Below are 20,762 nucleotides of genomic sequence, written 5' to 3'. Positions count from 1 at the left end.
TAAAGTGACATACCTTGCTAAAAAGTATAAATACTGTGATACTATAAAAGGTATAAATACCACCCTTACACCCAGGTAAGGTGAACCCCTACCAGTGGTCTTGTGCTTTAGAGGGCACCACATATCACAGACACAAAAAAATGTAAATTTTTAAAAGAACACATGGCATCTCTCTTGCTCAGAGTCCGTTGCTTACTCCTGGCACAGTTGGACTTGAAACCCTGAACATACAGCGCAGGGAAAACGTATCCCTATCTCTTGACTTCTTAGCTCAAAGCAAAAAGAAATTGTGTCATGAAAGTTTCTGTGTTGTGAGGATGCGGGTTTTAGGGACAGACACTGCTTGGAGTGCAGAGATCTGAGCAACAGAAGTGGTTAGATCAGAGATAAGGAAAATTTACTGCGCTGGTCAAAGCCTTCTTTTCAATCTGAATGTAATAGATTCTTGCCTAATGAAGAATTATTTTCCAGTACAGTAGCACCAGCTGCCCATTTATTTTTGCTTCTCTTCTAGTTCTAACTCCTGGCTCAAGAAGTACACATGAATTAGCATGGTATTTGCAACAGTTGCATGTGGTGTTTCAATAACATTCTGCATGTTAAGAAATTCATAGTTCTCTAAAACTGTGCACATGTAGATTTAGATTTACACATTGATTCAAATTTTCTTCTGCATTTGGACTCTTCCTTTGTGGGAATTGGCTGATGAATGGTTCCTGGGTATGGGTATTTAAAAATAAAATCATGTGGGACCAGATTTTCATACCGATACTCTGTTCAGAAAATAGAATACAGAATTTCTCTAACATATCTGTTGAGTGTAAAAGCAATGAGAGTATTGAAAATGCTAGTGAGAAGAAGGGCACAATGCAATGCAAACAAACTTAGAGTTAAAAATAGGAGATGAGGGGCCGGCCAGGTGGCGCCAGCGATTAAGTGTGCGGGCTCCATTGAGGCGGCCAGGGGCTCGCTGGTTCGGATCCTGGGCTCGCACGGACGCATCGCTTGGCAAGCCATGCTCTGGCAGCGTCCCATATAAAGTGGAGGAAGATGGGCACGGATGTTAGCCCAGGGCCAGTCGTCCTCAGCAAAAAAAAAAAAAAGAAAGAGAGGGAAGGATTGGCAGATGTTAACACAGGGCTGATCTTCCTCACACACACAAAAAAAGACGATGAAAGAAAAGCTTGCTTTCTTGCTTTCTATATATACTTGAAACAAGAGTGCTCCTTCTTTTTTCTTAATGGTTATATTGAAATATAATTCACATACCATACAATTCACCCATTTAAAGTGTACAATTCAATAGCTTTCAGCATTTCACAGAGCTGTGAACTGTCACCATTATCAGTTTTAGAACATTCTCATTACCCCCAAAAGAAACCCCACACCCGTTTGTTATCACCTCCTATCCTCCCATCTCTCCCAGCCCTAGACAACCACTAATCTACTTTCTGTTTCTATAAATTTGCCTACTCCGGACATTTCCTATGAATAGAATCATCTAATATGTGACCTTTTGTGCCTGGCTTCTTTCGATTAGCCTCATGTTTTCAAGGTTCATCTTTGTTGGAGCATGTATCAGTAAGTACTTCATTTTTTTGTATTAGCAAATAATATTCCATTGTATGAATATACCTAATTTAATATATCAATTCATTGGTTGATGGATCCACTTTTGACTTGTATGAATAATGCTGCTCTGAACATTCAGATACAAGTTTATGTGAATATGTTTTCATTTCTCTTTGGGTATATACCTAGGAATGGAATTGCTGTGTCATATGGTAACTCTATGTTTAACCATTTGAGGAAGTGCCAGACTGTTTTCCCAAGTCACTGTGCCAGTTTACATTAAGGATTTTGGTCAGTTTCCCTGTTTGCAGCCTCCCAAGAAGGTGTAGATTACCAGCAAGGAGGCAGCTGCACTGTAAATCATACAGACAATTTCTAATTAGTCAAATTAAGTTACTCCCGTCCCCAAAATAAATGATGGGGGAAGTGGTGGAGGAAGGGAGGAAACAGGAGTATATGGTCTCTAGCTGAAACCCACATTTCCCAGGTTGGCCTCCAAGGTTTGGTGGTGCACGTGGTAAGGATCCTAGCACAGTCTTATTTGTGTTTACCTTCAGGATTCTAACACTTCCATGCTTCTGGTCCACTGGATGCAGATTGTGCAGTCAGTTGACATGAGGTGAGAGGAAAGAGGAAAGTAGAGCCTGGCTCAAGGTCGGCTGCCCCCAGGGACTGTGTTTGAGCTCTATGGAAAAGGGGCTACTATCAGAGGCTGGTGAATCTTGCACTGAGGACGCTGAGGCTGAGAAATAATTAGTACTAATTGGAACCCTGACAGGAATGAGAGAAATGCTCCTCCCTCCTTCATGGGCGCTGATATGCTTGAGAGCATCTTTGGCAGGGATGTCGGTACTCTCCAGGTGGCAATCAAATACAGAGAATGATGAGATATATTGCAGCAGTTTTGTGGGCAGAGGACATTGATGGGTGTGGGTGCTGGAACAATATCAACAGCAGATGTGATCAGATGATTCTGACAGACTTGTTCATCGACACCTAGGAGATGCCTGTTGGGGGCTTGTTATTTACCTGGGTGAGGATATGAGGGGAGTCAAATGTCCCGCACTGGGTGATGTGGTTAAGAGCCAGGGAATTCCAGTCATTCCAATTAATATGGCTCATTTCTTATCCCTGATAGAGAGATTTTAGGAAACATGAGCTAGATACATAATTTTCTTTATTGTTTTCCAATCAATTTTGTTACCTTTAAGTCCTCAATTAAATATCAAGTATAATATGTCATACATCTCGTCCCTACCCTTTCCTCCTTTTTCCTTTCAGGGTCCTGTTCCAGCAAGGGTTTGGGTGGCATGACATGCAAGGACAAGATTACATACACTTGGTGTACCTTCTTTAGCCCTCTACAGGTGCCAGTGGTCCTCTCTCAGGGTCAGTGTACCTGCCCATCTTATTTTCCACTCAGAACATTCCTAGTTTTCCTCCCCAGGCACCAGATCCAATAATAAGTTACTCAGGCAAAGTGAGCTAAACCTTCCTCTGAGATGGACACTTGTCCAATTCAATCCAAAGCAACGAGTCTACCTTTGCAACTGGTGTGAATTATGTTTTCCACCAGAGCCCTCTTGAGAAACAAGAGTGACTTCAGGGTTTTGTGTCTCTCTTTTGTACTTAATAGGGAGAACTCTGCAACATGCATTCAGATTGCCTCCAGAATGGGGCATAAAACAGAATCGGCCACACTTGCTCACTTCTCATTTTGGAGGTCAGAAGAGGACAGAGAATGTGGCCAGAAGCACAAGATGTTAACAAGATTTAACAGAGGAGGGCAGCAGCCCACCCACTGTCAGTGTGGCGACAGGGTGTTTGTGTGCATGGGGGTGCATGATGGTGGAGGTCGGGGTGTAAGCTGTAGCCCTGCACTCTTAAGGTTGTAGAAAAAACTGTTTGTTCTATTCAGTGGTTATGATGGTAGACCAGTCTGGGTTATACAGAGCCAGTTCGTACCCAGTGTAACATTTCATTCATCAGTAGCTGAGTCTGGAAGACTTAAGGTACAACAAAATTTCAGAAAATCCAGGACACCATTTATGGTCCATCACATCTAAGTTATTTGTTAATGAAATCTATGACTTTGTTTCAGAAATCCATACTGTACATACTGATGATCTCAAGCGCACACAACACTTTTTAATAGAAACAGAAAATGACATAAAACTGCATTATAGTAGTTGGAATTTTTAATTTAAAAACACCTTGAATTTTATAGTACAATGTTTTAATTGCTTAATAAAATGTTAATGTCTACTTAAATTTATTGAAATATAGTTGACATATAACATTGTGTAATTTTAAGGTTACAACATGTTGATTTGATGCGTTTATGTATTATAATATGATTGTCATTGTAGCGATAGTTAGGACCTCTATTATGCCGTATATTTCTCATCTCTTTTTTGTGGTGGGAATAATTAAGATCTCATCGCTTAGGAAGTTTCATGATTATAATACAACAGTGTGCCTGTAATCACTGTACTGTGCATTAGATCTCCAGGTCTTATTTATCTCCTAGTTGCAAGTTTGTACCCTTAAACATCTCTCCCATTCCCCCACCCCTCAGGCCCTGGTAACTACCATTTAAATCTAAGCTAATTCTAAGAGGCAAACATTTTGCAACCCAGAGGGTGGCTGCTGATGTCATGCTGGGTCAGCTGACTCTGTTTGGGTTCACACCGACCTTGATGTTGCAGGCTATGCAGTATTTACCTAGAAAATCCCATTTGCCTCAAGCCTATCATGAATTTTGTAGTTTCCCGGAAGATTTGAATCCTTTTCTTTGTTCTTCACCTGCTTGTATTACGATTCTAGGGAGGGCAGAGAAGAGGTGAAATTTCCCCGTGTGGCTCCTGAAAAATGGTACTGTGGTTGGCTGGACCCCATTGCTTCTCCTAACTGTGTTCCTTCCAGATTTGACCTGTTCTCTGCTCTTATTTTCAAACTACATTCCCACCTCAGTTAATGAGACAATTGAACCCATGTTGTGTAGGGGAGTCTAGATTGAGGATTGTGTGAGGAGGAGGAGGGGGAAGAAGGCAGAAGTCAGAGAGAGGGGACACCCAGTCCTATCTAAGCTTTGGTCCCCTAGCCTTTGGATGGACACAGGACATTTGTGTCTATGCAGGGCCGAACTGTAGAGGATCTAAAATGACTCTAAGGATGGAAAAACATTGCAAAAATGGACCACAGTGTTACCGATGTGAGCAATCTGGCTGCTTTCTATCAACATAGAAACAAACCCCACGCGTGGGAGGTGACTAAGCAAATGTCCCCGTGCAAACTGGTCCCAAGAAGTCCACTGGGAAATAGCCCCCTTACCAAGCCCCAGGACCTGTCCCAATCTAGTGCCTCTCCCAGAACGCCCTGAGCACTTCAAGTGTTCACACTTGGCCTGGTAATGTTCTCCATATCCCTGATCCAGTCCGGTGGCCAGTGTCTTAGTCCATGCCTATGCCACCCCAGTTGTTAATATTTTGAATACCAACTTGCTGGCGGGGTTTCAGCTCCCTTCCAGCAGTAGCCCTGAGGGCACCATGTCCCAGTTCCTCATTCCTCAGCTAAAGATGCTGAAGGGAAGAGGCCTCCAGAGTCCAAAGCCCCCTCAGAATTTTCACCTGCTTGCCCCGATTCTCCATTCACCTCCTGAAGAAACGCCAAGAGAGACAAAGCCTCAGAATCTGCTCCATTTCTAGAAAGTCTACCCTGGGCAATTTTTTTCAGCTTGTCTTTCATCTTTTCTTTCTCCTTGGACTCCTGGTTTATTTTCACACCCTCTATAAAATGGAGGATGGCCTTGTCTTCACACTTCATTTGGTACCGCTGAAAGTTGCCATATCGCAGATGGAGCACTTGTTTGGCTACAGGAGTCAGCTCTTTGCTGAATTCTTTTTGGAAGTAATACTCTGCTTCCTCATACTGACCTGCTTGTGCATAGAAGCAGGCAAGGTAGGAGCAGGCATCGGGGAGATTTCCATTGATCTCATCAGCTCTCTTTAAATGAGCCACAGCTTGTCCTATTAGTTCCTGTACCTTCTCTCTTTTCCTATACGTTTCATTCTCTCCTACCTTCTGTATTTGGAGGACTTTTGCCCTATAGCAGCACCCAATATGGTAATGCAGGTGGGCATTGTTTGGCATGCGTTCTAGAGCCTTTCTAAGCAGTTCTATAGCTTTGTCCAGGGCACCTTTGCTTCGATAGAGCTTTGCTGCACTGCGAAGCACATCTGTTGCATGCGGGGCTTTCTCCAAAGCTTCTTCCACTAACCTCTCTCCTTCACCTTCTTCACTCATCTTGTGAAGTTTCAGAGCCAGGAGGACTTTAACATATTGGTTGTCAGGATTCAGCCGAATGGCTTGCCTCAGAGGGTCAATGGGATTCTGAGGCGGTGGCCGGTTATCTAGACGGTAGCTCGCAATTGCCAGTCCACAGATGACTTCTGGATTCTTTGGGTTCTTTTCCAGAGCCTTCTGAAAACACGCCTTTGCCCTTTCATTTTGGTTTCCTCCACACTTGAACCGTGACCACCCTTCCTCACAATCTATTTCAGGTCTCTCAATTCTATAGTGGCTGGAAAACTTCTCGCACACTTGTTTTACCTTGTCTACATAAATTTGAGCTTCTGCGAGTCTGCCCATGTGATAGTAGACCCAGGCATAGTTTCCCCAGGTGACCAGACTTCTGATTTCTGCTTGGTCAGCATGCTCTTGCTGGATTAACTCTTCAGCCTGTTGTAAGCCTTCCAGGGCTGCCTCATTTTGGCCTCTGTGGTGTTTTATGTAGGCCAATATGTTGTACATTGTGGCTTTGAATTCATGGTTCTGAAACTCAATCTGGTTACACACTCTGTCTTCAAAATCATCCAAGGAATTTTCTCCCTCTAACAAGTTTCAGGTGAAATGGCATTTTAGTTGCCGTAGGCTGCTCTCCAAGGAGTTCTTTGTGGTCTCACTGTAGGGGAAAACACAAAGATGGACATTTTGAGAAACAGCACAGATTTACCAATTCTTTTTTTTTCTTTCTGTGTCTTGGTGTGTGTGTTATATGCTGGGGGAAGCAGGCATTGGGTAACTATGGGCAGCAGAAGAGTTAGGGAGAAGGAGTGGGCAGGTCTCTGAGCCTGGGGCTAGGTTTTCCTGAATAAGGCGGTGTTTGTGAGGTGGCGCTGGTCCTTCGCTCTCTCCTTGTGATGACCTCTGCAGGGGCTGCCAAATCTGTGGCAACTGATTTTAGCGGAGGTTGGATTTTATGTGATGTTTAAGCAGTAATTCTATTTACTTGCTTTTTGTTTCTGTTCTTCATTTTTACCTAGAATTACTTCTGTATTTTGAAATTTTAGTTGTAAAATTTTCTACTCTTTTAATGGTTTGCCATTCTGATTTTAATCTCTTGTTATCCCTCTGAAATTCAACTCCATTTTATCTTCTATATTTTTAATTCCTTAGTTCTCCTTAATTTGTCTGTTTAACTCTTTATTACTTTCTATGTCCTGTCTAATTATTTGTGCTTTTCATATATTCTTAATTGATTATTTTTGTTTTTCCAAACTTTTCTATCAATTTGGTTTTGTTTTGTCTTTTTATTATTTTGACATTCTATATTCTCATTTTGTCTGAACTTTTCCATCTTAACCATTTAAATCTTAATTTCAACCATTCTTAATTTTTACTCATTTCCCCTGCTTTTGTATTATTCTGCCTCTTAACTTTATTATTATTATATATGTTAGCAGTGTCTTAAACTTTTATTTTGGAATAAAATATAATCATTTTTTCCTCCCCTCCTCCCCACCTCTACTTCTTAGACTGGTGATTTCTGTTTTTAACACGTCTCGTTGAGGTGATCTATTAATAATTTTGCATTTGTTGCTTTAATTTTCTTTTTAAATTTTATTTTTCCTCTCTTGTGCTTTTCTTTCGTAACAGGGGGTTAGAAGTGTGGCTACAGGAGGAGGCCCACAAGACAGCTAGCATCTTTTCTTGTGGAAAATGGTCTTTTTCCCTTAGGGTGCCCCTACAACTCTTCTGGGAAGATTTTCCATTCTCTCTAGTGTTCGTCCTCAAAATAAATAATAAATAAATAAACAAATAAGCAAAACTAACCAAATAGAAACAGCAAACAGACAAATAAACAAAAAGCCTATCTTGAATAACTTTAGAGATGAGTAGGTTAAAAATCATTAATTGCCCAAAATTGTTTCTCTACATTGCCTATGTGTTAGAAACTCTGAAATGTAGCTTTTTCTCACTTAAAAAATTTTTCTTCATGGTATATATGAATTAGCTCTTTTATCAGGAGCTGATATTCTAAATATTATGGATTATGACATAGAGAACCAATAGATATCTCTGAAGTCATGTAATGTGGCAAGGCTCACTTTTGAAACACTTGTCCAAAGTGTTTGGACATTTTCTTCCTGCCCCCTATCTTTCACTTTTTATAGCCCCCTCCCACCACCTAATTTGATTGGACCAGGGCTGGGCACCCAAACTTGAGTGAAAGCTGGAAATGGAACTGAGAGGTAGTGAGGGAGCTGGAGCCAGTTTTCACATGTTATGAAGAGTACTGTGCACGCTGGGGGTCTGATGGTGACCATATTCTGTAATATATGCTGCGGAGTGAGTGACCCAGATGCACATGGAGAAGACACAGAGTCTGGATCCCTCAAGCTCTCCAGTCTTCTGTTCTAGTCCTCCTGAGGTTGCTATAGTCCACGGGTCCTGTCAGCCATTCTAGGAACTTGAAATCAGTTCCTGGCCATATCTGTTACTTGAAACAAATGGAGATTTAACTACCTCAAGTAGAATAAACAAAAGATAGGATGGAAAATGGGTAGGAGTTTCCAGTCAGGGAAGGGACCCTCTGTCCTTTCAAAGCCCTGGGCAGGTCTCAGTGAAGAGCCAGGCTGTCTAAGCCTCTTGATATAACATGGGGGGCCGGGGGCAGGGAGCCCAAGAGAGTGCCTGGCTTGGTATCTGGCATTGTAATGACAGGAGCCTCCCCTTGAAAAGTTCATGTCCAATCTGATCTATTTTCCTTCTCAGTGAGGCTACAGGAAGATTCCCTTAGCACATAAGCTGTTTAGCTCCTTTCTCATTTTATAAAAGAAACAGAGAGAGTGAATACAGTTGAAATTATCTCCAATATATAAAACATATAGTCAATTGTGTATTTGCAGGATAGAGACATTTAATATATACACTCATAAAATCCCTTTGAGCAGCCATTCAAAAGGCATCCAATTTCACTGTGTGATTATGGGTTTTTATTTCCACTGGTAAATCAGAAGCTGGTCCCAGATACTTGATTCCTGGACTCAGACTTGTGAGACTTATGCTCCCGATGCCTCTAGAAGTTCCAACTGTTTACCTTGTTGATAGGTCCATTTCTTCCTATGATCTCATACAAAACTGTTGCTTGGGAACTCCAAGGACCTACTGAGTCCCCGGCTGGGCCTAGGTTATTGGTCCTTCCACCTCAGGAAGCTGCAAAGCCCTGAGGGACTTGGACCACAGTTAGCTTGTTTCCTCCTTGCATTTTTGTCTATTTTGTTTGTTATTTTCTTTACTGTTTCTTTTTCTCATTTCTTTTTTTTTTTATTCTTTATTTTTCTCATGTTTCTCTTTATTCTCTTTTTCTTTTTTCTTCATTTTCCTTTTTCCTTTATTCTTTTTACTCATTTCTTTTTTAGTTTGTTACTAGCTATTCAGTTTATTTTTCTTTTTTGTCTGGCATTGTGTTTTGATTCCACGATAAAGACCAGTTCATCAGGTGAATTTTGGACTGATTTTCTTTCGAGGCGATTTGGAACAAGGGTCTCATCAGCTTTTCCCAAAAGTAAGCTGACCTTAGGGCACCTTGACTCCAAGCGCGGCAGGACATCCAACACGCTGCGGGCTTCTCAGCCATCTCTGCTGAGGAGAGGCTCATACTGACAACGTCTCCTCGAGACCATCGGCGAGGGCAACTCGGCTGCGGTGAAGGCGGCCCAGCACATCCTGACTGGGAAAGTGAGAGCCATGAAGGTCATTAATGAGACTCGACCCTTCCAGCCTCCAGAGACTGTCCCACAGCAGGAATCATGAAGCCTTAGATCACCCAAATGTTGTTCAATATTTGAAGTGTCGGAGGCTGAGGAAACTCTCTGCCATGTTAGGGAGGACGCTAGTGGAGGAGAGCTGTCTGAGCCCCTAGTGGCTCATGGCAGTAGGAAAGACAAGAGGCTGAAGGCAAATGCCAGCAGATAGTGTCTACTGTGCAAACTGTCACCAGAGTGTATTGTCAGTAGAGACTTAAAGGCAGAAAACCTGCTTGTGGATGCTGCCATGAGCATCAAGCTTGCACACTTCAGCAACAAATGCACCTTTCACAGCAAGCTGGATACCTTCGGTGGCAGTCCCTCTCAACGGGGCCCGGGAACCCTTCCAGGGTCAAAGTATGACCCAGTGGATATATGGAGTCTCGAAGTCGTCCTCTATACACTGCTCGATGGACACTTCCTGCCATCAAGAGCTACGGGAGTGGGTACTGAGCAGAATATATCACATTCCTTTCTACATGTCAACGGAATGTGAAAATCTGCTTGAGAAATTTCTCATTCTCAATCCCAGCAAGAGAGGCACTTCAGTGCAAACTGAGAAGGATCCATGTATTATTGTGGGTCATGAATATGAGGAACTAAAGCCCAACGTGGAGCCACTCTCTGACTACAAGGACCCCCCGCAGACTGAATTCATGGTGTCCGTGGGTTACACATGGAAAGAGAGATCCAGGACTCACTGATAGGCCAGGAATAGGAGGTAACGGCCACATGTCTGCTCCCGGGTTGTGGGAGCTCTGAGCAGAGGGCACCCACCACCCTGAAGCCTCAGCCTGCAGCTGATCTGACAAGAGCAGGAGGAGGAGCTCAGGGGCTCTGCCAGCTGCAAGCAGCACAGCCTCAGCAGCCTGCCATTCACACCTCTAATGCTACTAAGAGTACTCAGAGGAGCGACGCAGGGCCTGGGGAGGGTCAGGGGACAGGGCGGAGGGCCACAGCACAGCCAACACGCCTGCCAGCCCCCTACCCGGACCGCAGGGGCGGAAGACCACCCCTGTCCCCCCTGCCCACAGCGAGCTCTCCCCCAGCACAAATCAGAGCAGGAATGCCCCACTTTGGGAGGGATCCAGCGCCGGCCAGGCCTCCAGGCAGAGCGGCACAGACGTCCTAACCGTGCCGGGTCCGGGGCCCCCGGCTTCTGCTTCTGCCCCAGTCTCCCCGGCCCGCCCGCAGCAGGAAGCAGGTGGGCCTCTGGGCTGCGCCCCTGCGGGTCCCTGTGAGGAGCGAGGCCAGCGGGGCCCCCTGCCCACAGCGTCGGCAGCCGCGGGGGAGCCCGGCGGCCAGAGGGAACCGCGCCCACGCCGGGCAGCCCCGACCCGGCCCAGAGCCAGAGATTTTGCGCTAACGCGAGACCCCAGCCCCTCCCCATGGCCACGGCCACAGCCGGCAGGGGCCGCTGGTAGCTTCTCCGGGAAGTTCAAGATCAGATCTACAGACGAAATCTTTTTCCGAGGTTTGCCGGAAGGAACCTGAATGAACCTGAAGGCAAGGCCAGAGGGCGGACACTCCACCCTCGCGCGGTGGGCAGGGAGGCGGGGATGAAGCACGAAGCAGCTTCCGCGGCCAAGCCGGCTCCCCGCGCTTCAGGCGGAGGACGCAGACCCCGCTCCCCGGAGCCCGGCGACGACGCGGGGCCGGCGGCGTCCCCGCGGGCAGCGCCAGCGCGGCTGGGGCAGGACTCGCCGCTGCGCGGGCGGCGCGGCCAGGAGGACTCGGGCGGGGCGGGGGGGCGGGGGGCACACTCCGGGGCGGCCCCCCGGGTCCGCGTAAACGCGGCTCCCGCACCTCCACGGCCTGCGGGAGCGTCGCCTCCGGGAGAACCACCGCCGGCGGACGGGAGAGGCCGCTCCAGCCGCGGGCCGTGCTCCGCCCGCCGGGGCCAAGCCGCAGCCCGGCGCGTGTTCCCCGAGCCCTGCTCTCTCGCCGGCCTGCCTCCCTCTTCTCTTCCGCCTGGGGAGGGAGGCGAGGTGGCTCTGTAAGATAAACAAACACACTCCCAGTGCGGACAGACAGAGGCTGTTGACTCAGGGCTCGTGGAGCGCGGAGTCGGCCACCATCACTTGCGTTTGGCAGAGACGCCGGGCAGGCAGGGCGTGGGAGAGCTTTCTAGTGAGAAGGGAAGGCTCCACGGGTGCTGACGAGGCTGTTGGCACGGGGGAAGCTAGAGGAGGGCTAACTAGAGTGGGACATCTTATGTGATTGGTTTGGGGAACAGATTTGGCTTTCTCTGGTTGGACCTGAGTTAGAAGGTGAGGGTGGATGTGAGGGGCAAAAAATAGGAAACTAGCAGTCGTTGACCCAAGTTCTGATACTGTTGCTTTACGAGAATAAGGAGCCCAAAGTAGCCACGTAGCAATTTCAGCTTCCAGGTTATGGGGGCCATGAATCTATGTAGATCCATAACTCTGGACATCTCTCCTTCTAGGAAAAGTTAACATCCGGGTGAACTGTCCAAAGCTCTTCCACTGGAAGAGAACTTCCCAAACCACTGTCCTTCAGAACTACCCCTAAATGGCGCTGGAGCTCTGCAGTTGTCTACTTTTGGGTGGTGCCCCCATGTTGTGCAGAGCCACGTATAAATTAGCCCAAATCGTCTCTTCCTCAGTCAACTAGTCACATAGAACTCCCCATGAGGACACAGGTAAGGATTGAAAGAGAAGAGGCAAGATAGTAGGAGTACAGGTCATGGGAATCTTGCTTGTTTGACTTACTTGAGCCTTTAGGTCCCACATGGGCTCAATTTCATATATACCACTTCTACTTAATGATGGAGGGCTACTGTGCACACCCAACTTTGTAGTTTGATGGGTTAGACTACACACAATTCGTGATGGGTAGTCAAGTCGTATATAACTTGGTGGCTCATGGTCAAGCATTCAGTTTCTACTAGAGCCCTGGATAAGCCAGACACTGTTCCTCAAATGAGAACAGTAATTTGCAGAGCATGGCATAGCTGTGCTCCAAGATCCTAAGGGTGTGTTCTGTGATTCATCTGACAAAGGCTCCATAGAGCATCTCTATCTGTCACAGATACTTTGGGCATCATCAAATCTGTTAGGTCATATGGCACAAGTAGCAGAGGAGCTTGGCTGCAGCTCAGACCTATTGCAGACCTTTCTCTTACTCTGGGCCCACTCAAAACTGGCAGCCTTTAGGGTTATTCAGAAAATGGGTCAAAGGAGCATACTCAAATGAGGATGTATTGTCTCCAAACTCCAAGGAGGCCCACTAGGCCCAGTGCCTTTTTCTCAATGGTAGGAGGGAACACATGCCACAACTTATGCTTCACATTGGAAAGTACATGTCAACAATGCCCCAGACACTCGCCTCCTAGACATGTCACTGAGGTGGCAGACTTCTGAAATTTTAAGGGGTTTATTTCCCACCCACTGATACCCATGTGTCTTACCAAGGTGTCTAGAATGGTTGCAACTTCCTGCCTACCAGGTCCAAATCAGCATAATACCACCAATATCACAGTGGACCAACATGATGTCTTGTGAAATGGAGAAATGATCACAGTCTCTGCAAAGGAAATAGTGACAGAGGACTGGAGAATTATATATCCCTGAGATAGGACAGGGAAGGTGTATTTCTGGTCCTGCCAGCTGGAAGCAAACTGCTTCTGATGGTCTTTGCTAACACAGATAGATAATACAGCATTTACCAGATGCATAGCTGCATACCATGTGCCAGGGAATGTCAGTTTGCTCCGTCAACAAAAGGACGTCTGAAGCAGCAGCTAAATTGGCGTGACCATCTGATTAAGTTGATAAAAGTTCACTGTCACCAAGATCCATGTGCCCTTTGCATAGACATAATTGAGCAATCCTTTAAAGAGGAAGAAATTGGCGTTAAGACCACACAACTAATAAATGTCTTACTAGAATTCAAACCCATCTTTCTGGCTCCAAAGTCTAAGTGCATGTACCCACACCATAAGACCTCAGTGACTCTGTAATCACATCCAGTTGTCACCACAAATCTGGACCTGCAGATTCATAACTAGGAATTAGTCTCACTTTTTGGTAAAAAAAAAAAAAAAAATCCTTTCCCAAATATTTAATAGATTGCAAAGTAGGTACCGAAAATAAGATCCAATCCTTCTGCAATAATTGAATGGTTTCTGGTGGAAGTCCAAATCATGACTGGCTTTCTAGATGGTGGTTTCGTAACATATCAGTGTCCTCAACCTCCGCGATGGGTGCGAGCTGCGGTGCTGTGGAGGGGCCGAGTGTCCGCCGCCCGCCCACCTCGCCCCCGATGTCCTCGTGGCCGCAGCTCCAAGCCCCAGCTCCCCCGCCTCGGGGCAGCGGAGTTTGGCGGAGCTGTGGGAGGCGTTGAAGCGCCAGGAGAGACTTGGCACAATGAAAAATTCATTGCAAGTTGTCCACCAAGGGTAAAAAGATCTTAGACTCCGGCCAAACTGTAAGCCGCCATTGCAGAACGTGAAGGGCTTCGAAGAAAAAGGAGACGGTTTCATCTCGTTAGATCAGACTAAGCTAAGGCGAAAAGCCACGGCGGGAGTGGATGTGGACACAGGTAAGGCCCAGAATTCTGACACTGATACTGACATTTCATGACCAGTTCCTGGCTGCTCCTCTGTAGATACAGCAGGTCATCTAAAGCAACCTCACACAGGCAGGGACTGTCCATCTCCACAAAACGGACGCGGAGGCTTCAGAGGCGAGGTAGCTATGGGCAAAGGCAAGGCTTCCAGCTGCAGAGACAGGGCATCTTCCTTATCTCCTTATCGGAAGCTAGTGGGCACCTCCCTCAGCATCTACGTTCAAGTTAAGCAGAAGATACTCCAGCTCTGACAACCTGTCTATTGATAGGGTACAAAGGACCATAATTGCAACCAACGTGAACACCACTCAGAAGAAAACACGGGTACTGTAACTTGACAGGCCTTCATAGTGGAACTCAGAAGAAGCCTCATCCATGGAAGCGCTAGGAATTCCACCCAAAAACCCAGTGCCCCCACCACATAAATTTAAAACAAATGTATTACCTTTCCAACAAAATAATTCATCTAGTCATCATCCAAGAAGAGGAGCTCCTGTTTCCTCAGAAGGAGGGCACAGGGAGAAGAGGCATCTTGACATCACAGCAACTAGACTTCTACCACTTCGCCATATGCCTACACAGCTGCTTTCCTGGAAGGATCTTTGGCACTTCAGAAACAGTTGTGAGGAGATGCAAGCCAAGCTCACGGGACAAAAATTAGCTGAAAGATTGAATATTAAAATGCAGAGCTGTAATCCAGAAGGGGAGACTTCAGGGGAAATACTGAGAAGTAAGGGATGAAGATCATGATCAGTTCTCAGATGATGTGTTGTGAAAACAGGCATTGGGATAATATTCTAAATCTCTCCCTGTTGAGATGTGGTTATCTTACATCAGACTTTTTAAGTATCGAGATCAGTGTCAGACACTGTTGAGGGCAAGAATTTTATAAAGTTACACTAAGGAACCTATAAAAAAGTGCCCAGTTCATCTGTCAGAAGATGAGTTTCATATGCTTGAAAAGTTTAATATTTGAATATTGTGTTTAACCACATTGTATTAAAGTTTTATACTATGTCATGCATTGGTCTGAGTACTGCTTGTAGTAGAGCACTCTCTTTTTTTCTTTAAACCAAATGAAAGCAGGTAACTACTTTTTCTCTTATTCTCATCTCTATCAAATAGTATTTATTACATGTCTTTCAGTGAAATACTTAGCTGTGCCAAGCATCACCTAAAATGAATTAGGAAAACACAGTACCCTGCTTTTTGGGATAAAGAAGGGAGCAGTCTAGAGAATTTTATGCATTTTTGCACGGGGTTATTGAAATATTGGATGTGAAGTACCTAGGAAGAAGCTCATAGGAAATGCTTAACAACTGTGTGTTTCCTCCTTCTGTCTTCCTTAGGAAGAGTGTTACCTTTCTTCTGGTTGGGAATAAGGAGTACTTCTAGTAGAAGAGGAAAGGTGGAGGATCTTTCTCAGTGACCAAATTGTCCTGGAGTAGCCTGGGCTCTCAGAAAAGTCTAAGATGATGGATGGAGGTGAAGGTTGCACTCTACTTGTGTTGAGTTCTTTGATCTAACAGATGATAGGTTCATTTACTGGAAATTAACTTTTGGAGAAGAATTAATATTTTCAAAGGCTACAATTGAATTGTCTTGCCAGTACATCACTTTAAATTTCCCCAAAAGAGGCACATATATACGTTGCAGAATCCTCAGTCTCACATATATACACTTTCATGTCACTTAAAGTATTACATGGTTGTCTCCAGAGAAATTAACTCTTATGCTATCAAAGATTTCTTTGTCCAATATGTTGATGCCTCTAAACACTGTTGAAAGAAGAATAAAATATTAATCAGAGCAAAAAAGATCAATCCTTAAAGGATTGCCTATGTTAGACCTACAAATTTTATTTCTACGACTGTATCCTAATGAAATGACCGTGGATATGTAGCTTATATTGGTTTTAAAAAATGGAAATAATCTAAACATCCAACAAAGGGGATTTGTTAGGTAAGTTATTATACTTCTACATGAGAAAATCATACATGCAACCATTAAACGTCGAAAGAGTTGCAATACTAAGTGGGAATAAAAGCAGATAACTAAATAATATGTATAGTATTAGCCCATTTTTGTGAAATTATGTATGCAGAGGAAAATAGGGTTGGAAGTATGTACACCTAAATGGAAAATATATTGAATGTATATAATAACTAAAAGCCATTAATAATAAGCAAATAAATTAAATTTATAGAAAGGAATTTACCATAAGGAAAAACATAAAAAATAATAATAAAAATAATTAACATTTATTGAGTGCTATATGCCAGGCACTATTCTAAGTGCTTTACACATATTATCTTATCTGAACTTTGAAATGGCCCTAGACACTACTAAACCTCTTTTACAGATGAGGAAACTGAGGCATAAAGAAGTTAAAAATCTTGCTCAAGTTTGCACGGCTCGCAAATTGTAGGTGTTGGCTTGAATTTAGGCAGTCTGCCCCTGAGTCTGCACTCCTAAGCACAATCCTGGACTTCCTTCTACTTCCCTCTGCCACAGCAGAGTGTAGAAAGATCATGTGAACAATATCTTGCATTTCCCCCTCTAGCTCCACTTTCCATCCTTCTCCACCCTGCCCTGTGAAGTAGGAGGCATACCGAATAGATTACATTAGCAGGGTCCTATGTCCTCTGGCTACTGGTTGTGTTTTGTCAATGGGGGGCACCTGCAGAAGATTGAAGGGAGGGAGACAGTGATAACAGAGTGTTTATTCTCTGGTTCTCGGCCTGCTGGAAGGCTGCAGGCTATGTAATTCTACTGAAGGATACTGCTTCTTTCAAAGAGGCTTCTATGAGACTCTCTCCTTCCATTTTCCAGTAACCATCTCATCTCTTGAGGTGTAGAGATGGTTAAGAGCTGGGCTACTATCATTCCAGGATTACTGTGCTATCTTGTGGTTCCCCTACCCCACAACTGTTAAATAGTCCCTTTGTAAATCAGCTCACTTTCAGTTATCCTTTTAAGTGTCCTTGTTAGAGTCCTGACTGATACAAGTTGTGATCCCTGTTTTCAAAAAGCTGACATTAAGCATTTCGGGCACATACTACATTAATAGGAGGGTTTAGCTGGTTGCATCCAGGCTCTTGCCTTCCCCCAATGGCATTTTTAAGAAATAGCAACCGGTTCCTCTGACTTCACTGTATACACAACAAAGACTTAGCCAGAATTCTTATTCAAAATACAAGTATAACAATTTCAGGGAAATCAGTCAATTGACAAGATTTTATTGATTGTTTACTATATGTTTTTTGGGACACTGAAGTTATATGCCATGAAACGTAAGAGTGCCCAACATAGCGTCATTTATTTGGCTACTGAATGCCAAGTCCTATATTTTGGCCATAATACGGATTAAGCAGTTGGTCTTCTGAGTGGCAGTTCCCAAACTTGCATTGGTAAACATTTCTTAATTGTAATAGTTTGCTAGATTTACCTAGATTCACAGGTAATGTCTTAGCTTCTAATCTTTCATAATGTTTAACACTAGCCCTTGCACATAATGAGTGCTCAACAGATATTGACTCAATGAACAATTTTTAAAATATAAAATAAAAATCAAATAATTCAAGTCCTCAAGAACAACTGCAGCTCTTGGCTCATGGAGTTTAAGGCTATTTACATCTTATTCAAAAATGCTTTTCTGCAAAAGGATATGTTTACTGATTTCATATGCTATTAGTACTTCTTTAAACCAAATCTATGCTTCTCAAGCAACTTTTGGTTAATCATAACTTTCTGTGTATGTTTGTTTATTGCTTTTGCATGATATTTTTGGCAGGGTTAGAGGACGGGAATAGTTTCTACCATGGTAAATAGAAAGAATAACTTGGAATTGTAATGGCTTTTCTGGAGAACCTCTGTTTCAGACGAGGCCACTTTAAGGGGATACCCTTAAAAGAGAGGATTCAAAACCTCTCACTATGGAATGCAATCTTTAATTAATATACAGAAACTTCTAAAAGACAAAGTAACTTCAAAAACACTGTCAAAATGATCCTGACAGTAAAAAGAAAAGAATCTTGAATACATATCTTTTGCTATCTGAGCAGGTCCATCTGCCAAGGAGCAATGGCTCTAAGTGTTCTTCTGAGTTTTGTACCTGAGATCTGGTTAAAATTTTGAAGATCTCTATTTGTGTTTATCTGTCTCTATGTGTATTTGTCTGCCTCCAGATGGTACAATTCCTAAAGGAGCTCTATTTAATTGGCTTTAAATAAACATTTTTACAAATTATTTCTAAATATAACAGAAACTAACCCAGATGTCTTTCAGGTTAACATGATATAAAATGATCTTTAATAAATGAAAAGCTTGTTTGTTGCTTGGTTTAATTGAAATAAACATGTTTTCCAAGTTATCGACAGTGAATATGATACAAACATGTTATCTCGGTTGGAAAATTTGTCAGAAAAAATAGTAACAATAATAACTGTTTCTGTCTGAAGTCTCATGAGGGTTTTGTAGGCAATCTAAATATAATTATTGGGAACAAGTCAACTAAATAGATATGAAAAGGATAAAAGTTTTTTGGGAGTTGGCCCACTGGCGTATTGGTTAAGTTCACATGTTCTCCCTCAGCAGCCTGGGGTTTGTGGACCTACTGGGCATGGACCTACTCACTGCTCATCAAGCCATGCTGTGGTGGTGTCCTGCATAGAAGAGCTACAACTCTACAACAATGATATACAACTATGTACTGGGGCTTTGGGGAGAAAAAAGAAAAACGAGGAAGATTGGCAACAGATGCTAGCGCAGGGCCAATCTTCGTCAAAAAAAAAAAGTTTTTGGGTAACATTTTAACAATAATTATATGTTATGATGTATATACTTAAAACAACTTAAGATAATGGCTAACTGCTTTAATGGCACATGAAGTTTTTGTGAATAATCTAAACATAATTGTTGAGAACAAGTAATTTAGATAGATAGAAATGGGTAAGAGTTTTGGGGTGCTATCATTATGTATTATGATATATACACTTGAAAAACAGCCTCAAAAATCTTTTGGTAACTTGAAACTTTAGAGTTTTGCTAAATTAAGTTAAATGATAAAATTTATTGAGTATCTGGTTCAATTCCACACAAGATAAAACATTAAAAATTGATTACTAAGCATAGATTTGTCTGCCTTTGGTTTCTTATCTCAGAGAAACTGAAAGATGCTTAAATTTATTGATAAACATGTTTTTTGCATATTGAGAAATTTTCTATGAGAAAGCAGATATTTCTGGAAAGTCTGTATACAAGGAAAGCAAAATGTATGCTGTCAGTAAAGAAGGTATAAAGAATAGAGATATTTTTGTTTGTTTTGTTAAGAAAGATAAATTTGTCCTAAAATACTAGGAAAGAAAAAAGGGAAGAAAGCATGGGACAAATTCTGAACATAAAAAGTAAGTAACAAAAGGTTTACGAAAGTAAAACCCTGAGAAGTTTTGTACATGGTCAAGTTGGCTAAAGTAAGCTGGTGGAAAATTAGGATTTGGCTTTCTCTCTTATAAAGATAACTTTCTTAAACTTTTGGTCTGCTCTTTATATAGAGGTTAAAAAGGAGTTCCTTTGAGTAAGTCTTAAAGACAGGACATCTATGGTTTGTTAAAATAATTTCCTATGCTCAAAAGAACTGAGGTCTCTAGTAAGGTTTTTTTTTTGACTGTTTTAACTCTGTTTGCTTTTGGCTGTTTCTATTGTCACCTTGATGAATGGGATAACTGGACATTATTTCCTATTTGACCAAGTTTTTTAAAGCCTTTTGATATTTTTGACAAATTTCCCCCCAAATTAAAATCTTTTTTTAACTTAAAAAGGAAACTTTGAGAATTTTCAATCAGCCTTGAAAACTTCTCAAAGAATTTATTCTCTCTTTCTATAAAGAAAAAGACATTAAACTAATTAGACTTAATTGGTATGTGAAATTACATGGGAAATATTGTCAAATAAATTATAATAAGCCTTCCTAGGTTATATTATATAGGTAAATGTTATTAATATAAATGTTTTTTAAAAAAATATATAATATCCCAAAAGTTCTGATCTGTCCTGGTTGTCAGTCATAATTCTAGTTATTATCTCAAAGTGTTATATGTTACAGAAATAGCCAAGTGTCTTTATCAATTGCCATTTTTTAATGTTTTGTCATTTGCAGAAGGTTGTTGTTTTAATCTGATGTTTTTGCAAATATGTTTCATCTTCAGAGAGAGTCATGGAAAAGACTTTGACACTTACTCTAAAATACAGATTTCTGATAAACTTTCAGATGATGAAACTGAGCTGGGTAAAAAAACTACAGAACTGTAAAGGAAAAACTGATGGCCTCATGAAACTGCTAACAGAAGCTCAAGAGTTGTTTACATGAAATTAAGAAAACTGACCAGAATGATTATAATTTTTATGACTTTTTGTTTGAAATATTGTTGATTGTTTTAATGTTTTGTTTTTTCAGGTTTAAGGAAAACTTTTTCTCTTTTCTCTTTAACTATGACTTATAACAATTTTGTA

The 20,762-nt window shown here is 42.6% G+C and overlaps 1 protein-coding gene and 1 pseudogene across 1 annotated transcript; one reads left to right on the top strand and one right to left on the bottom strand.

Moving 5' to 3' along the window:
- Nucleotides 1-4,396: 4,396 nt before the first annotated feature.
- On the bottom strand, nucleotides 4,397-6,530 carry LOC131407228 (interferon-induced protein with tetratricopeptide repeats 2-like). The gene has a single exon (XM_058543486.1). The coding sequence runs from the start codon at nucleotides 6,382-6,384 to the stop codon at nucleotides 5,134-5,136; it is 1,251 nt and encodes a 416-aa protein (XP_058399469.1). The 5' UTR covers nucleotides 6,385-6,530; the 3' UTR covers nucleotides 4,397-5,133.
- A 4,691-nt stretch (nucleotides 6,531-11,221) lies between these two features.
- LOC131407605 (DNA-directed RNA polymerase II subunit GRINL1A-like) lies at nucleotides 11,222-15,027 on the top strand (annotated as a pseudogene).
- Nucleotides 15,028-20,762: the final 5,735 nt, after the last annotated feature.

This window comes from Diceros bicornis, chromosome 6 (genome assembly GCF_020826845.1).
Source record: "Diceros bicornis minor isolate mBicDic1 chromosome 6, mDicBic1.mat.cur, whole genome shotgun sequence".
Classification (NCBI taxonomy): domain Eukaryota; kingdom Metazoa; phylum Chordata; class Mammalia; order Perissodactyla; family Rhinocerotidae; genus Diceros; species Diceros bicornis.
The sequence above is the reverse complement of the archived record's forward strand: the minus strand, read 5'-3'. Positions and strand labels throughout refer to the sequence as shown.

Excerpts from the sequence above, each read along its gene's own strand:
- LOC131407228 (XM_058543486.1), bottom strand. The coding sequence starts at position 6,384 with ATGTACAACATATTGGCCTACATAAAACACCACAGAGGCCAAAATGAG.